Genomic DNA, 16,856 nt, shown 5'->3' with positions numbered 1-16,856 from the left:
ATGTAATTGTGATGTACTTTTTAATATTTTTGCCATATGCTATATAAGTAAATCAGAATGCACTTGGGTACCATAAGGCAGAATAGGAGTGATTATTTTGTACACATATACAAAGCCTAGCCTCAAAATACATACAGGAATATGAACAAATGTGATAGTCATAGAAATGAGAGACCCTCATGATGATATGACCACATTTCAGGCAGATGGCAACTGGCTCACATTTATGACTGGCTGCAGTATCCTGCCATCATCTGTCCATGATTTGCAATTATTTATTTATTAAATAAATTTATATGACCATCCAATTCATACACAGGTGACTCCGGGTGGGTTAAAAAGCATTAAAAATCCACTACAAAAAACCATAAAACTTCCAGCAAAAAAACATCCATTCAGGAGAATGGATTTGCTTAACAATCACATTATTCAGATTTATGACTGTGTAATTTGCATATTGATCACCATAAAAATGAGTAAAAAAATGGGTTTGGGTATGTGGTTTCCTCAATTTACAACTGCAGTGAATTACAACCACAATTTGGGTACCAACTGTTGTTGTAAGTCAAGGACTATCTGTAGTGATTAAGGCATCAGACTAAACTGTGAGTTCTAGTCCCACTCAAACATGAAAGCCAGCTGGCTGATGGGTGATTTTGAGCCAATCACTCCATCTCAACATAACTCTCCTCAACATCACAACTGTTGTGGGGAAAATAAGGAGTAAGAAGGAATATTAGGTCTATTCACTGCTTGGAATTATTTATGAAAATAATAAAGGCAGAGTAAAAATAAGAAGCAAGCAAACAAACAAAAAAGCTCAATTTTAGTCCAGTCAGTCTCTCTCAGTCCAATCTATGGCAGAGTTATTATGGAGAAAAAAATTAGAGGAGGTTGTATGTACCTTGCCTTCAACTCCTAGAGGGCAGAGATATATAAATCTAACAAAGATATAAATAAAATTTATATGGATGATGATAAATGTTGCAGTTAAGTATATGTAGATTACCAGATTAGATAACAAAGTTTAGAGGTTCAAACCAGGATTGGTGGTTCACAAATTATCATTGCACAAGTTCTCTAACAATATTAAGAAAATAAAGAGAATTTTCTTCAGACTCTGTAACCCACTCTTACTGTGGAAAAAAGTCTGAGGCATCAGAACTCATTAGCACTACCTACTCTTGTTTTAAAATTATTTTTGGTACAAAAGGAAATTGGCAACATGAGCGCTGCAATAAGCCAGATTAATTAAGATCATACAAATCATTTGGAAGAGTACAAAGTGTCTCCTACATGTTTGTGCAAACAGCAAAACCAACCTGGGGAAACTTTAGAAAGGCACAACCTGCTTGACCTTTTGAGGAGTGCAATTGGAGAGACAATTTATTTGCAGAAAAGCAGTCCTTCAAAGAATTAGGAGATAGATAGCTAATATTCTAGAACAGACATATTAGGTCACGTAAAACTATTTTTAAGTGAACTCACATATTCCTCAAAAAGACACCTTCCCACTTTTCCTAGCAAAAGGAAATATTCTGGAGTTGATGTGTACAGGACTTTTGCATTAAATTCAATACCCATGTAAAACACAGATTAAAAACGAGTGCTAACACTGCTAATTAAGTATGGAACTTCCTGCACGTGAATCCTTTCGTACAGAGTAGAGCTGTAACCTGTAGGACCTTGATTTATGAATCAGGATCTCTCTTTCCTGTACTCTGCTCTAAATGAATGGGTAGGGAACAGCTCTATTTATTTTCCGTGTTTGAATTCTGGCTGCTCCCCGTCCTTTGCTCTGTGACTGATGTTAACCAGGCACAGAAAAACTAAAAAGAGTTATATAAACCCCAATTTCTCATAATTTCTCATTTCTCTTTTGCTAATTTCATACCTCGCTGAAGGCCAGGATTATCACAATATGGTTGCAGCTTTTTTTATTCTATGATTGGTATCTTCCTTTCCTTGCTCGATGAAAACTGTTTTTCCATGATTTTAGTGCTTATTCAACAGAAAAGAGCAAGCCTTTAAATTCATTTTCATTAATTGTAAGTTTCTAAGTCCTGCAGTTCTTCTGAAATGTTACAAGTTTATTAAAGACATTTTTATGATGTATGATAGTGATATAAGTTGTGGAGAAGAAATAAAACAGTCCCCTAGCCCTTCAAATCTGGATGTTTCTATCCTTTATTATTTCCTAGAATCCTTCATTAAATCGTCTATTTTTGTTTTCTTATAGAAGCTCAATTACCCAATAGGTAGGAAAATTCAAAATTGAATTTTGAACTAAATTTTGTTTTCTTACTAGATGCTTATATTAATAATACAGTTGACTCAACTAAAACAATTGAATTTTATGGCAACAATAGCTGTGTTATTTAAGTTCAACATTAAGCAAAATTTATTACCTGAACTGCTGTTAACTCACAGCACTCAATTGTGTATATTTTGTTTTTCTATAAAAATAATGCAAAATATTCCAGTTAAAAGTAAGTTTTTTATTTCTTCCAGCAGTAAATTTAGAAACTGTGTGTGTATTGTACATACATATGTATGTATACATACACACACATGTGCACTAGTGGTGGGATTCATTTTTCTTTTACTACTGGTTCTGTGGGCGTGGCTTGGTGGGCATGGCAGGTGAAGGATACTGTAAAATCTCCAGTCAGAGATGGTATTTGCTGGTTCTCTGAACTACTCAAAATTTCTGCTACCGGTTCTCCAGAACTGGTCAGAACCTGCTGAATACCACCTCTGACATGCACACATACACAACACTCTCAAATTTAGTGGTGGAGACAGATAAATAGAGAAAGGCCACCCAAAGGCAAAGTATGAACCCACAAAAAGACATGACAATGATATAGGCAATGTTCCTTATAATTTCTGACAGGTTGTTTGGAGAGAAAAAATGTGGTGCTTTGTCCAAACCAAATACAAATTTGTGAGCCATTGTGTAAGTATACAAGTTACAAGCAAATATAGAAACAATATGTTAAAATGTTTATATATTTCTTAGTATAGAATTGGTTTTGTGCCGTGAAGTGTTTTTTGACTCCTAGTGGTGACATAGATGGATTTTCTCCGTGTTTCCTAACTTGGTCTTTCAAGTCTTCCAATGGTGCACTTATTGCTACTGTAACAGAGTCTATTCACCTTGCTGCTAATATCATTTGATTCTTTCTTTCTGCCACCTTTCCCAGAATTAAAGCCTTCTCCTGAGAGCTGAATCTCCATACTCTTCTGTAGTATGATAATGTCATTTGTGCCTTGAGTGAGAACTCTGGATTAATTTGTTCAATGACTCATTTGTTTTCTTAGCTTCTTCAATCCCCGAAGTACAACTTTCACTTCCACAGACACCAACGGGGTGACTGGAGAACAAAGCAGCAAGGCTGATATGTTCAGCAGAGTGCAGGTTGGCAAGGACAGCAAGGTGATTGGAGCATAGTGACAAGGGTGGCACTTGGGGTGGAGCGCAGGGTGATGGGTGCTGCTGGGGCTTTGTGTAATGAATGGCACTGGGTTGGCTGGTTGTGGCAAGGTTCTTGAGTTAGCACTCTTTGACAATGGTGATGATTGAAATAGGGAGGCAGGTGCAGCTAGCTGAGATGTGGGGGCCTCCCAGCCTCTACTTCAGGTCAGGTGCTGCCACCAAGGAATGCCACTGTGCAGGATGGCCACAAAAACAGAAACAGGGGGAGATAGGTGAGTAGGTGGAGCTGAAGCACCTCTGCAGCCACAAATTTGCTCAGGCTGCCAAGTATATGAATTCTGATCATATAACTTCTGGGATTCTGTAGCAGCCATCATTTTAGAGCCTGCTTATAGGTGCCATTCATTCAGTGCTGCCACAACTTTGAACAGTTGCTGAATGAATGGTTGTAACTTGAGGACCATGATTCAGTTGCTGAATGAATGATTGTAATTTGAAGACCATCTTTACTTTTTCCTCACTAACAGAAAATTTTCTCAGTGAGGGAAATTCAGTATAATTTCCCTTCAGTAGAGGGAAAATTGTAAATAGCCTTTCAGTTGACCCTAAGTCCAAAGATCCCAGTTGTAGAAAACTATCCCCCAACTGCAAAATTCATTTAAGAACTGTGTTGCTTAATTATGTCATGTGTTAACTGCACATTATTTTTGAAGTAGGAGCAAAAAAAAATCAGTTTCCTGAGGTAAGAAACCTACTAGTTGTTTTCCAAATTTTTCTAACTTAAAATTAAAAAAACATACTGATAGCACAATCCTATAATGTACTCCTATAAGGAAATAAGAAAACTCAGATAAAACAGGACAGAAACTATTGTATACAGCTAATATTGGATGCTCAAGTCAGAAGCTTAAACCAGAACCAAAAAGTATCAGATTAAATATTGAATCCTTAGCAAATAATGAAGGAGGTATTATGCATCCCAATAACTGTTTTTTTAAATTGTCTTCAAGAAGGACATTATACCGTATGTAAAAATTAAAGCTGCAAGTTTATAGCATGTAAAATTTAGTTCTTATGTCAGTAGGAAGCAGCTAGAATAAAATTTATTCCTAATAGCAAATATTATATGCTCTTCATATATACATAATTGTAAAATAACATGGGATTAGAATATAAGCAATATGTTATTTCGTATGTTATGTGTTTGGAATAATACTGAAAAATAGTCATTTCCAATTAAGTGTTTTTTCTTTCCCCTTCATTTCATCAAATTCAACCAGATCTCTGATAGCTTAGTAAAACTGATATACTGATATTGCTACCTTTACATGTGCTGATGCTTTTCATTTGGTGGATCATGCAGTCTAATTCAAGGAATGGAACCCAACCTGAAAACAAACCTGAAAACCAGTTCAAAAAAAGTATTGTTTCAGAGGATTTCTTAAAAACTACAAGCTGGTTCAAAACAGATGATTATAAACTACAAATAATCTGTTTTCTTTTGATTTGAGGAATAAAGAATGTTCTGGGACTGCTAGTTCTCTCCTTTTGTTAACAACAGTAAACAATCTAACTAAAATATAGGCATATTTACATCTCTATTAAAATGTATGTTTCAAATTTCAGCAATGCAATTGTTTTTTAGTCAGCTATCTAGTAATACACATGATTACCTTCTACTATTTTGCTAATGAAATTGCAAGGGAAATTTGATCATGGTTAGATTTTTTTTTTATTACAATGGAACATTAAAAATGAGAAATTTTTGTTTATAGTAATTGCTAATTATATTTAGCAATTCTGCACTCCAGGCTGGATCAGTGGTGGGATTCAAAAAAAATTTACTACCAGATCTGTGGGCGTGGCTTGGTGAGTATGGCAGGGGAAGGATATTGTAAAATCTCCAATCAGAGATGGTATTTGCTGGTTCTCTGAACTACTCAAAATTTCCGTTACAGGTTCTCCAGAACTGGTCAGAACCTGCTGAATTCCACCCCTGGGCTGGATCCTCTTGAATATAGAGTTGGGCATACAGCATGGACTTATCCCTAAAGAAAGGACATGGAGCGGCAATTTCCAATAAGTGCATTTTTCTGTGTTCCAGGAAACTTAGTAAGCCTCCAGAGCAGCAAGGAGGGGTCTAGATTGCAATAGTAGAGTGGGAGGAGAAACTGTTGAAAATGATTACAGATCTCTCCTAATCAGGAGATCAACTCTAATCCTTACTAAACTGGTTGCTACAATTATTCAAACAGCATCCTCCTACTAGTACCATAAAAGGGCACTGAAGACCTGGCTCTTCCGCCAGGCCTTTGACAAAAGTGATAGATGCCCCTTTCTTGCTTTTCATTCTTTTCCTAAACAAAATTGTTCTTTTGTTTTATGCTGTTTTGTTTTATGCGGATTTTGTGAGTTTTTTGAATTCTTTAATTTGAAATAAATAAAGGACCTAGGACTTTGGAAACTTAGTGGATAGACGATCACTTAAACATCAGCCAGCAGTGTGTGGTGGCAGCCAAAAAAGCTAATACAATTCTTGGTTTGTATTAGCAAACCAAGGCATAGAATCAAAATCATGTGAAGTATTAGTACTGTTTTATAAATTCCTTAGTAACACCACACCTAGAATACTCCATCCAATTTTGGTCACCATATTACAAAAAATACGTTGAGACTTTGGAAAAAGTGCAAAGAGCAACTAAGATGGTTAAGGAACTGGAGACAAAAACATATGAAGAACTGTTGCAGGAAATGGGTATGCCCAGTCTATACAAAAGAAGAACTAGGGGCGACATGATAGCAGTATTCCAGTATTGGAGGGGCTGCCACAAGGAAGAGAGGGTCAACTTATTTTCCAAAGCACCAGAGGCAAACAAGAAACAATGGATGGAAACTAATCAAGGAGAGAATCAACCTGGAGTTAAAGAGAAACTTAACAGTGAGGACAATTAACTAGTGAACAGCTTGCCTTTAGAAGTTGTAGGTACTTCATCACTGAAGGTTTTTAAGAAAAAACTGGACAGCCACTTGTCTGAAATGGTATAGGGTCTCCTGCTTGAGCAGGTGATTAGACTGGAAGCTCCCATCCAGCTCTATTCTAATTAAATATTTTTAACAGCTATAAACAGTTGTTGCTGGGAGATGGATGATTTATAAATAATTAATTAAATAAATTTATTATTATTATATTGTTATTTTAAAGCTCTTTATAAATGGCATAAAACAGCAGACTCTGCAATATAGTAGGAATGCTAGGAAGAAGATATATAAAAAAGCTTTATATAGTTTGAACCCTCAATGTTCTTACTAAATTTTGTTTTCAATAAAGAAGCATTAGAAAGTCTCTCAATTTGAATGCATTTTGAACTATAGCAAACAAATCCTTCTATTCAATAATACTAAAAAGAATACTGAAGATTACCCTAAATGCTATTGATAATACAAATAGTTATCAGTCAAAATATTCAGAGGCATAATACATCTTATTTTCAGAACAACAAAAACTTCCTCAGTTTATCCAAAATACCAAAATTAGAACAGCAGCCTGCACACACCTTTACTTTTATGAGATATCCCCATAAGATAGTCAATTATTTTTAATCACTCCTAACCAAAAGCCATACATAGACTACTGGGACATAATCTATTAATTTTGCAGGACATTTAAATGTTGTAGACAGAACACTTGTTATGAAATCCTTTTCATTCTCTTACAATGGCTCCCGAAAGCCAATGGAAGAGTACTTGTTCATTACATGTTGCATGCTGGAAGAAGTGAAAAAAAGCATAACGTATTCATATGTACAAACAACATTTGAAAAAGGTATATCAAATAAAGAGTTCAAGGAGTATACCTCTTTAACTTGGATCAAAAATGAAAAAAATAATATTGTGCTCTTTTACATTTTATTGTATGCATGATGAGCTTCCAGTCAATAACAGAACTGGATGTGTTGTACACCACTTTAGATTCAAAGGCAAAAGGGGGCTTCAGATTGCATGGCAATATCTATCTGCTACTCCTAAAACCAACTGCATCTTTTTCTGCGAAATTGGTATGTCATCTACGCGTATTAAAAATATGCTGACTCTGTAAACTGCTTAGGAGGGCTGTCAAGCAGTATATAAGTCCAAGTGCTATTGCTATTATCCACCTGAACCTCTGATAAACTTATCTACTCAACCAATAAAAGCATGACAAGTTAAAATAAACACCTATTATTATTAATAATAATAATAATAATAATAATAATAATAATAATAATAATAATAATAATAATACTTTTTGTCTTTCTTATCTACAACTGTTAAGTCTGGGGTGTTATGTGGCAGGTGCTTGTCTGTCTGGATTCTGAAATCCCAGAGTAATTTAACTTTTTCATTTTCTTTTTGTATTTTATGGTCCCACCAGTTCTTGCTTACAGACAAATGATATTTCTTGAAGATCTTCCAATGCACCATTGTTGCTACTTTGTCATGCTGCTGCTTGTAGTCAGTTTGTGTGGTCTTCTTATAGCAGCTTACCAGGCGGTTCACTGTTTCTTCCGCTTCTATGCATAGGCAGCACTTACTATCTGTTCCTGTCTTCTCAATTCTGGCTTTGCATATATTTGTCCTTACAGCTTGGTCTTGCACAGCCAGAATTAATCACTCAGTCTTCTTCTTTAACTTTCCTGCTCTTAGCCATTGCCAGGTTATTATCTGCTTTCCCTGCTATTTTTTTAATGTACTGGCCATAGAACTATGGCAAAAGCAAGCAAGGGTAGTATCAATAATAATAGGTGTCTTGGGTGCAGTCCCAAAACAACTGGAGCACCACCTGAATACCATAGGCATTGACAAATTTGCCATGAGTCAATTGCAGAAGGCAGATTACTTGGAACAGCTTCCATCCTGCGGCGAGATCTGAAACACCATCAAACATCCAGATTTGCTTATCCCAGGTCCTTGGTAATGATTCGATAGGTAAACAAAAATGCCAAACCCAGTCTGAACATCTGGCTGACTGTGCAGTGAATAATAATATTTTCAATTTCTAATTCTTTATTTCAAAATAAAAACAGCTGATACTTTACAACTACAATAAAGATGTATAATGCTTTCCCCAATGTTCTTTATTACTGAAATGGTTGACAATTATTTTTTTCTCTTAACCTATTATAAAAAGAGATAACTATAAGTCAATGATACATACCTGACCAATGCCCTGTAGTACTTCCTGATCTATCAGTACATGTTTCACTCACTGGCCGAAAAACAGTCTCCCAGCCTCCAGTTGCATATCGCCAATTCTGAGATTCCAAAATCAATGTCCTTTCAGTGCCATATGCTATCATGAAGCAATAGACCACGTGATGAAGTTGACAACCATAACCACATCCTTTATTGATATTGCATACTAGTTTCTTGGCTTTGCTACAATCCTTGGGATTCTATGAAGAATAAAAGGAAAGTAAAAAAATATATGGACTGGAACTTTTTTTGAAATAAATATGAGCAAAAAATTAACAGATACCATATATTTGCCTGGAAAATGCCACACTGAGTTTTTTTTAAAAAAAATTAATGCTATTTATTTTCCCTCTGAATTTATTGCTCTGTTAAGAAAAAAAAAGTGCTTTGGAATTTATTTTGTCCCTGCACTGAGGTTGTCTGAAAGACATACAGTTATGTTTAACTTTCACAGATTGCAATGCCATTTTGCCCTTGGAATAAATACAGATATTAATAATGTTATCTTAAAATCTCTTTATTTATTCCAATCTCTTTTTAAAATATCATTTCACAGGAAGCCTTGACATCTGTTATGTATTTGCTTTAGGATATTTTATTCATTTATTATTATTAAATTTATATTTTCCTTAAATACGAAGGTTCTTAGGATAATCTTTATCTGTGTTCACCTCACCTCCAATTCTTATGATGTATTTATAAATTATTAAAAAACAAAAACTGGAGATATGAATATGCTAGGAATAAAATGCTTAGTTACCAATTAAATTATCTGAATTCATCTAAAAAGTAAGTGGTTCCTGAACTGTTTGAGATTTACAGAAAAAATGTGAAAAAGGTCATTTAACCTGGGAAAGTCACTGTGAAAATCTAAGACAAATACCAGCACTATTTCATAAACATTCACATGAATGCTAAATACTAAGAAATGATTAAATGAAGCTTTCTTTAGTACTAGGAATTCCAGAACCTTCCCAGGGAATGAATAAAATTCATGATGTAATCAAATGTAATCAAACATGGAATATCTGATAATAGTGCTCTGCAGTGTTTTAGGTACAATTAAAAAAAGTATTTATGAGCATGCAGAAACTTGAAACAAGCCCCTCTTTGCAAACCTTTAAAGCAAATGCATTTTTTCCTAGAATCAAACAGTTTTCTGCTGCAGTCATGCTATTCATTAAAATGTTTGGCTGATTTAGGATAACACAGGTAGATGCTACCTCTAAAAACATCTCCCTGAAACTGAATCCAAAGCACTGCACAACTCTACTTGATGAAATAATATACTCTTTGTCAATAAAGAATAAGAACTTGTTCTCTTCTACAAAATCTGATATTTGGTTAAAAGACACTCATTTTTTGGTTTCCAGTCATGTTTATTCATTCATAAACAACTTTGTGTACACAAATTTCTAGAGTTGCTTCAGAACTTTATAAAATGACACGTTTTTAGATTAAGTAATAATAGAATAAAGGCTTGAGTGAATCAGATGGGCTGTTGGTTCTTACATGAGATGACCTAGCAGCCAGGATTGGGTTATCAGTCGCTGCTTGATGATTGGACTGGGTCTGTCAGATCTTTGAGGACACTCCCTGTTGCTAAGGGTGCCCCAGAAATTGGCAAAGGAATAGTGACAGACTGACGTGTTTTCTTGCTGCAATAACGTGTTCCACTGGATTCGGAATGGGTGGTTCTGGATGCTATCTCCACCCAAAGAGAAAGGTCATATCAGGTAAGAACCAACGACCCTTCTCCACTGTGGTGGAGAGAGCATCCAGGATTGGGACATAGCGAAACTGGCTGTCCTACAGGAGGGCCTAGTGCGGCCCAAATCCCCTAGAGAGGGTGGACCTTTTGAAGAACTCTCCATCCAAAGCTGCCTCCACAGATGCAAAAGAGTCCAGCTTATAGTGTTTGATAAATGGAGAAGGTGATGCCCAGGTTGCTGCCCTGCAAACCTCCTTAAGAAAGGCCTGAGTGGCCCATGCCGCTGCCATGGCTGCACTTCTCATCAAATGGGCATCCTTGGAGGAACTGAAAATCATGGGATTAGTAGGCTTTGATATACATAGTCTCATCCATCTCCCCACAGTTGTTGGAATAACTTTGCAACCCATAGTAGAAAGTTGGAAAGAAAAAAAGAGGGATTCAGACCTCCCGAAGGGAGAGGTTCGCTTAACATAAATACGCAGAGCCCTTCAAACGTCAAGAGTGTGCCATCTTTTTTCTAAAGAATGTACAGGATGCAGACAAAAATCAGGCAAGATTAGTTCCTGGGCTCTGTGGAACCAAGAGTTCACCTTTGGCACGAATGAAGAGTCTAGTCTTAACACAACTCGGTGTGAAACACACAAAGGTCCTTCCTGACCAATAAGGCAGCCAAGTCCGAAATCCTTCTGGCAAAGGTGATTGCTACTAGGAAGACCACCTTGCAAGACAAAAATTGCAGGGAAGTAGATCTCAGTGGTTCAAATGGGGCCTCAGGCAGTGACTGCAGTACTTTAGAGAGGTCCCATGTCGGATAGCAATGAACCACTGGAGGCCTCAGGTTTGTAGCCCCCTTCAAAAACTGTGGACCGTGGGATGTCTAGATAGGGATTCTGCTCCCCCTAAGGAGAGCACAGAAGATAAGGCTGCCACCTGCCTCCACAACATGTTGGGTGGTAAGCCCTTGTCAAGGCCATCTTGAAGAAAGTCCAGCACCTGGGCGACCGAGGTCTCTGTGGAGTCCCTCTCAGATCTAGAGCACCATTCGCAGAAAGCCTTCCAGGTTGCATCATAGATGCAATTGGTGGAGGGTCTGCTACAGGCTTGAATAGTTTGTATCACCTTGGAGAAGTAATGGTCCCGGATCAGTGATCCCCACTCAATCTCCAAATGGTCAATTGAAGCCACTGGGGTTCCAGATGTAGAACTGGTCCCTGGCTGAGAGACACTCTGTCCACCCCCAAGGGTGGGACACAGATAGGTTTACTAAGTCCGCAAACCAGGGCCTACTGAGCCAATGAGGAGCCATAAGTATGAGTTCTGCTCTTTCCCAAAAAAGTTTCTGAATCACAGGACAACGAATGAAAAATCTTGGGGGTATAGAGAGGAACTCTAGAGAAAGGCCCGATTGGACTGTCTCCGGGACCGAGGAGTCTGTGGTTACTTCTTCCCAACACCTGGCAAACAATGGGAGGGTTGACATCAGATTTATCTGGGGTGTCGGAAGGGACAACCCCCAGCCCCCCTCAAAAGGGTTGCTTGTTGTTAAGCGGATGATTTCTACCTGTCCTGTCCTGAGATTGATCCTGCCTGGGGATGAAAGGCCTCTGGGGTCTAGAAACACCCCCCCACCAACTTTGGGTGTCCTATAGTAGGGATCTCTGAAATAAGGCATCTATTGGAAGTCATCCCTTCTGGATCTGGAAGGTAAGATCTTCCCCTTGGCTTTGGAGTCCACCAGCACCTTGTCCAGGGCTTCTCTAAACAATTTTTCACCCTTAAAGAGGGCAGTGGCCAACCTCCACTCATGTCACATTGCCTGAGCCAGAGTAGGCGGTAAGAGGCTATAGCCGATCCTATTGCCTTAGAGGCAAATCTGGCTGCACTGAGGGTGGCATCAGCTGAGAACTCCACAGCTGCTAGGAGCTTATTTATATGCTGGTATGACCTGAAATCCTCAAGTGGAATTCTCTCTTGCAGCTCTTGTAGCCAGATGAGAGATGTCCTGTTGAAAAAGGATGCAGCCATGGAGGCCTTCACCACCCATGCTGCTGACTGATGCGTTCTTTGTCACGCTTGTTCGGCCCTCTTGTCCTCTGCCTTTAACGAGTCCTCAGGCTCCCCAGGAATGTCAGAGTTGGATTGTAGGGCCGCTACTGGGGCGTCCACAGTGGGCACTTCCAGGGCTTTGGAGAGTTCATCTCCCACATTGAACATCCTTCTGTCCAGGTAGGAAGGCCTTGGACCCGACCCAAGAGAAGACCATTGCCTTTGGATGACTGTGAACATCTTTGGTGCAGGGATGATATCTGCCGCTATGGTCTTTTCCAAAAACAATGGGTCATTGGGGTCTTCAGAAGGATCTGCTGGCTCCTGAACTACAGGAGCCATGCCTTTGTTCTGTGGCATTCTTTGCCTTAAAGAGGAGCGACTTGAATATGGCAGGCTGGAAAAGGCCTAAAATTGCAGTTTGGTCAGAATCAAGGTCCTCATTGTCAGAATAATTTCTATCCATCAGCTGCCACATGTCAGATGGGTTGGAATGAGTACTCCCAGCAGGAGCATAAGAAGCAGACCCTGAATGAATGGAGAGATCATTCTCATAATGAGACCTTTGTCTCCTGCTATGCTTTGAGAAGGAAAATGAAGCCTCAGAAGGTGATCGCTTGGTTTGTTTTAAGACAGCAGATACACCCTGCTTCATTGTCTCAGCGAACAGAGCCTGCATGTTAAATTGGAATTCAGGCTCTTGTCCCACTGCAGGATGAAGTCCTGCTGACGTGGGAGTAAAGGTAGCCTCAGAGGCCACTCTGGTTCTATGGGCAGTTGCCTGTTGCTGGGCAGACAGAAAAGGAACTTCTAACTTCAGAGCCTTCAATGGATCTTGCATCAGATCCTGTTCTTCACCTCCCTCAGTGGCCACTTCTGATAAAACACTCCTGTCAGATTGAAGAGATTTGGCTCCTCTATGTAACGGTCGCTTCTCGTTTTGGTAGGAATCTGTCAAGTAGCTGTTAGGTGCAATTTCTGAGCTCTTTTGGGCCACTTTTTGTCCCTTAGCCCACAGTCTGTCTAGTGCTTTATCCCTGCGGTGTTCATCCTGCTCATCTGCCTTGGAGCTCTTTCCAGCCCCTGCCACTCTATCCCTTGGCTTGGGGCTTGCAGAGGCAGCTGAAATATTTGGGGCTGCAGGACTTAGAGAGAGTGATGGCCTACGAGCCGTCTCCTCCACTTTCCTGTTCGCAGGGCTAGCATGTTGGGTGGAATCCGCCATCTTAACTGATGCTCAATCTTGCTCAGGAATTATTGCCCTGTGGTTCTAAGGACGTGGAGAAAACTCACGCAGGCCACTTACCATGGAGAAGATCTGGCCGTTAATTGTGATCTTTATCTACAGCTGGTCTTCAACCCCGTTTAAAGTGCTGCCACGGTAATTGCAGGCTCCTGAGGGGACCGTTTGAAGCCGCCAAAAGCCCTCCCAAGCCAAACAAGGGGAATGGTGTGGATATTTAGTCTAACACACCTCTGTGAAATACCTCACAATCGGTGCAGATCGGCCCTCAGCTGATCCATTGTCAGATGGTCTGGGCCAAAGCCCCAACTGATCTTTGTTCCGTTTTGACAACCGCCTAAGTAGTAGACCAGTCCGGCTGCCAAGGAAATAGCATACAGGATTGTTTTTTGACTAATTTAGGCCTCATGTTCTATAGATTTGAGATTTTGTAGGAGCAAAAAAAATACATGTTGTCCAGCTAGCTGATTGAGTCAATTTCTGGGGCACCTTTAGCAACAGGGGAGTGATCTGGCAGACTCAGTCCAATCAGCAAGCAGCGACTGATAACCCAATTGTGGATGCTATCTCCACCACAATGGAGAATCATATATTGATTTTTATTACCTAAAGGACTGGAAATGCAAAAAAATGAGCACCCTTTAACCAAATATCAGATTCTATCCAATACAGAATTGGGCTTCTAGTCACACAATGGGGACATCTCCTTTCTCTTCCCTAGTTACATTTATACCCTGACACTTCTCTGATGAGTCCCCCAAAACTTTTGAGCTGATTGGACACAGGAGGAACTGGAACAGAGAAAGTTATTTCACCAATAAAGTATATTATTTTATTTACTGAATGGGGTTCCTCTTTCTAAATACTTAAGTTTTGAATATATTATTATATTGTCCTATACATGTAATCCTTGACTTACAACAGTTCATTTAGTAACCATTCAAAGTTACAACGGTACTGAAAAAAGTGATTATGACTGCTTTTCAGTTATGATCTTTGCAGCATCCCCATGATCATGTGATCAAAATTCAGATGTTTCATACTTATGACCACTGCAATGTCCCAGGGTCATGTGGTCACATCTCAATAGGGATGCCAGGTTCGCTTAACAACCGTGTTACTAATTTAACAACCACAGTGATTCACTTAACAACTGTGACAAGAAAAATCATAAAATGGGGCAAAACTCACTTAGCAAGTTTCTTACTTAGCAACATAAATTTTGGGCTCAATTGTGGTCGTAGGTCAAGGACCACCTGTACAGTCTTTCCCCAGAATTGTTACCTGCAGATAAGTTATCCTCCTCTGCACTAGCTCTGTCAAATCTTTGGCTTCTTTTTCTCGCCAAGCACCTGCTCCATCAGTTTGACTGAGATAGAACAGATCTGTCATTATTGACCTGTTAAAAAAAGAGACTCAAAATCAACCTTTGAGATTATAAAAAAAATGGTAACAAAGTAAAAGCATTTCTTGCCAAACTATCCAAAAGCTGTATCTTAACACAAGAGTAAAAATATTTACTGCTTTATTGCTATAATGTCACAATTACATTTAAGAGGCAATATCACAATTGACGGGAATTCCTTTTTCTTTTATATAATCACATTCCCACATGATTTAATTTTTCTTCCTAACCATTCCAAAGAATATTCATACCGAATAGACAGATTGGTGAAATGAGTCATTAGCAACAATACAAAATATGCACATTTCACATATTCAGAAAGTAATCAGAAACCTGTAAAGTAAGAAAAATAACAGGAAGATAGTAAAATAATGTCTATATTGTATATGCACTCAGGTTCTTACATAAGGTTATCTTTAGTTTTAATTAATTCATGTTCTACGACAGGACTCCCTAACCCCTGGGCTGCAGCCAGTACCGATCCCTGGCCTGCTATTCTAGGATATTGATATTCTATGATCATAGCTACTATGGCATTCTTTTGTGAATAGGTGACTATCTATCCTGACTAGCGAGGTCAGGAAACAGACATTGCAAGGATTACAGAAATGCTACTTCATTGTTATGAATAACAAAATATTAAAATCCTTCCAGAATTTCCTTCTGTCCCTTTATACCAAGCAGATCAAGTTAGGGTTCAGTATTTTGATGGTTTTGCCTCAAAGTCATGCCTTTCCCATTTGGAGGACTGGAGTGGTCTTTAATTTTCTTTCTTTCTGCATTCTGCAATTAAGGTTCCCACAGTCCTCTAAAATGGAAGTCAAGAGTCCCACAATAGGCACTCTAAATTCCAGAGAAAGCCATCAATCAAAACACACTGGGAACTTCTGGTTTTTAGAATCAATTCCCAAATAAGCAGAATTATATCTTTTATAACTTCTACTAACATTTAATAATTTAATAAACCCCTTTAATAATTTAATAAGTGACCAGTATCTTAAATTAAAAACTGAAATGTCAAAGGACTAAGAAAGTATTAGCCTCGAGTCACAGTAGATCAAGATCCCACTAATGTTTATTATACAGGTAGTCCTCGACTTTCAATTATTCATTTAGTGACTGTTCAAGGTTATAATGGCCTTGAAAAAAGTGACTTATGACTGTTATTTCACACACCCCAGTCATGTGATCAAAATTTGGAGGCTTGGCAACTGGCTCATATTTATGACAGTTGAAGTGTCCCAAGATCATGTGATCATCTTTTGCGACCTTCTGACAAGCAAAGTTGATGGAGAAGCCGGATTCACCTTACAACTGTGTTACTAACTTAACAACTGCAGTGACTCATTTAACAACTGCAGTAATTCACTTAACATCTGTCTCACTTAGGAGTGGAAACTTTGGGCTCAATGGTGGTTGTAAGTGGAAGACTACTTTCATTTATACACCTCCTCTCCTTGAACAGTTCTGGAAAGTTTATCAAGTGTAATACATACATATATGACAACCTTTAAAAGTAAGATATAAATTCAAAGGAAGAGGAGGAAAAGGAGGATAGATATAAAACACAAAAGGTAAACCAGAGCTATTAAAATGTTTATTTTTATTTTCTTTATTTATTTTATTTTGTCAAGCAATTATTAGATAACAGGTATAAGTATACTGCTCAAAAAAATAAAGGGAACACTTAAACAACACAATGTAATTCCAAGTCAATCACACTTCTGTGAAATCAAACTGTCCACTTAGGTAGCAACACTGATTGACAATCAATTTC

General features: G+C 38.3%; 1 protein-coding gene and 1 pseudogene across 50 annotated transcripts in view; both read right to left on the bottom strand.

Moving 5' to 3' along the window:
- FUT8 (fucosyltransferase 8) overlaps nucleotides 1–16,856 on the bottom strand; it is an 88,088-nt gene that overhangs the window by 16,482 nt on the left and 54,750 nt on the right. For 28 of the 50 annotated variants that reach the window (XM_087921622.1, XM_087921627.1, XM_087921618.1 and 25 more), the window contains 2 exons: nucleotides 14,959–15,073; nucleotides 8,634–8,871 (listed from right to left, as the gene is read on the bottom strand). In XM_087921622.1, coding sequence (XP_087777748.1) covers nucleotides 8,634–8,871; nucleotides 14,959–15,073 — 353 coding nt within the window. Of the gene's footprint in view, nucleotides 1–4,761; nucleotides 4,840–8,633; nucleotides 8,872–14,958; nucleotides 15,074–16,856 lie in introns of all 50 variants that reach the window. The other 22 variants (XM_087921599.1, XM_087921596.1, XM_087921597.1 and 19 more) reach the window with 1 other exon arrangement.
- On the bottom strand, nucleotides 12,247–13,656 carry LOC148128182 (uncharacterized; annotated as a pseudogene).

The sequence above is a fragment of the Pseudonaja textilis genome, chromosome 1, assembly GCF_049901715.1.
Source record: "Pseudonaja textilis isolate UNSWEBS1 chromosome 1, rPseTex1.2, whole genome shotgun sequence".
NCBI classification, from domain to species: domain Eukaryota; kingdom Metazoa; phylum Chordata; class Lepidosauria; order Squamata; family Elapidae; genus Pseudonaja; species Pseudonaja textilis.
The sequence above is the reverse complement of the archived record's forward strand: the minus strand, read 5'-3'. Positions and strand labels throughout refer to the sequence as shown.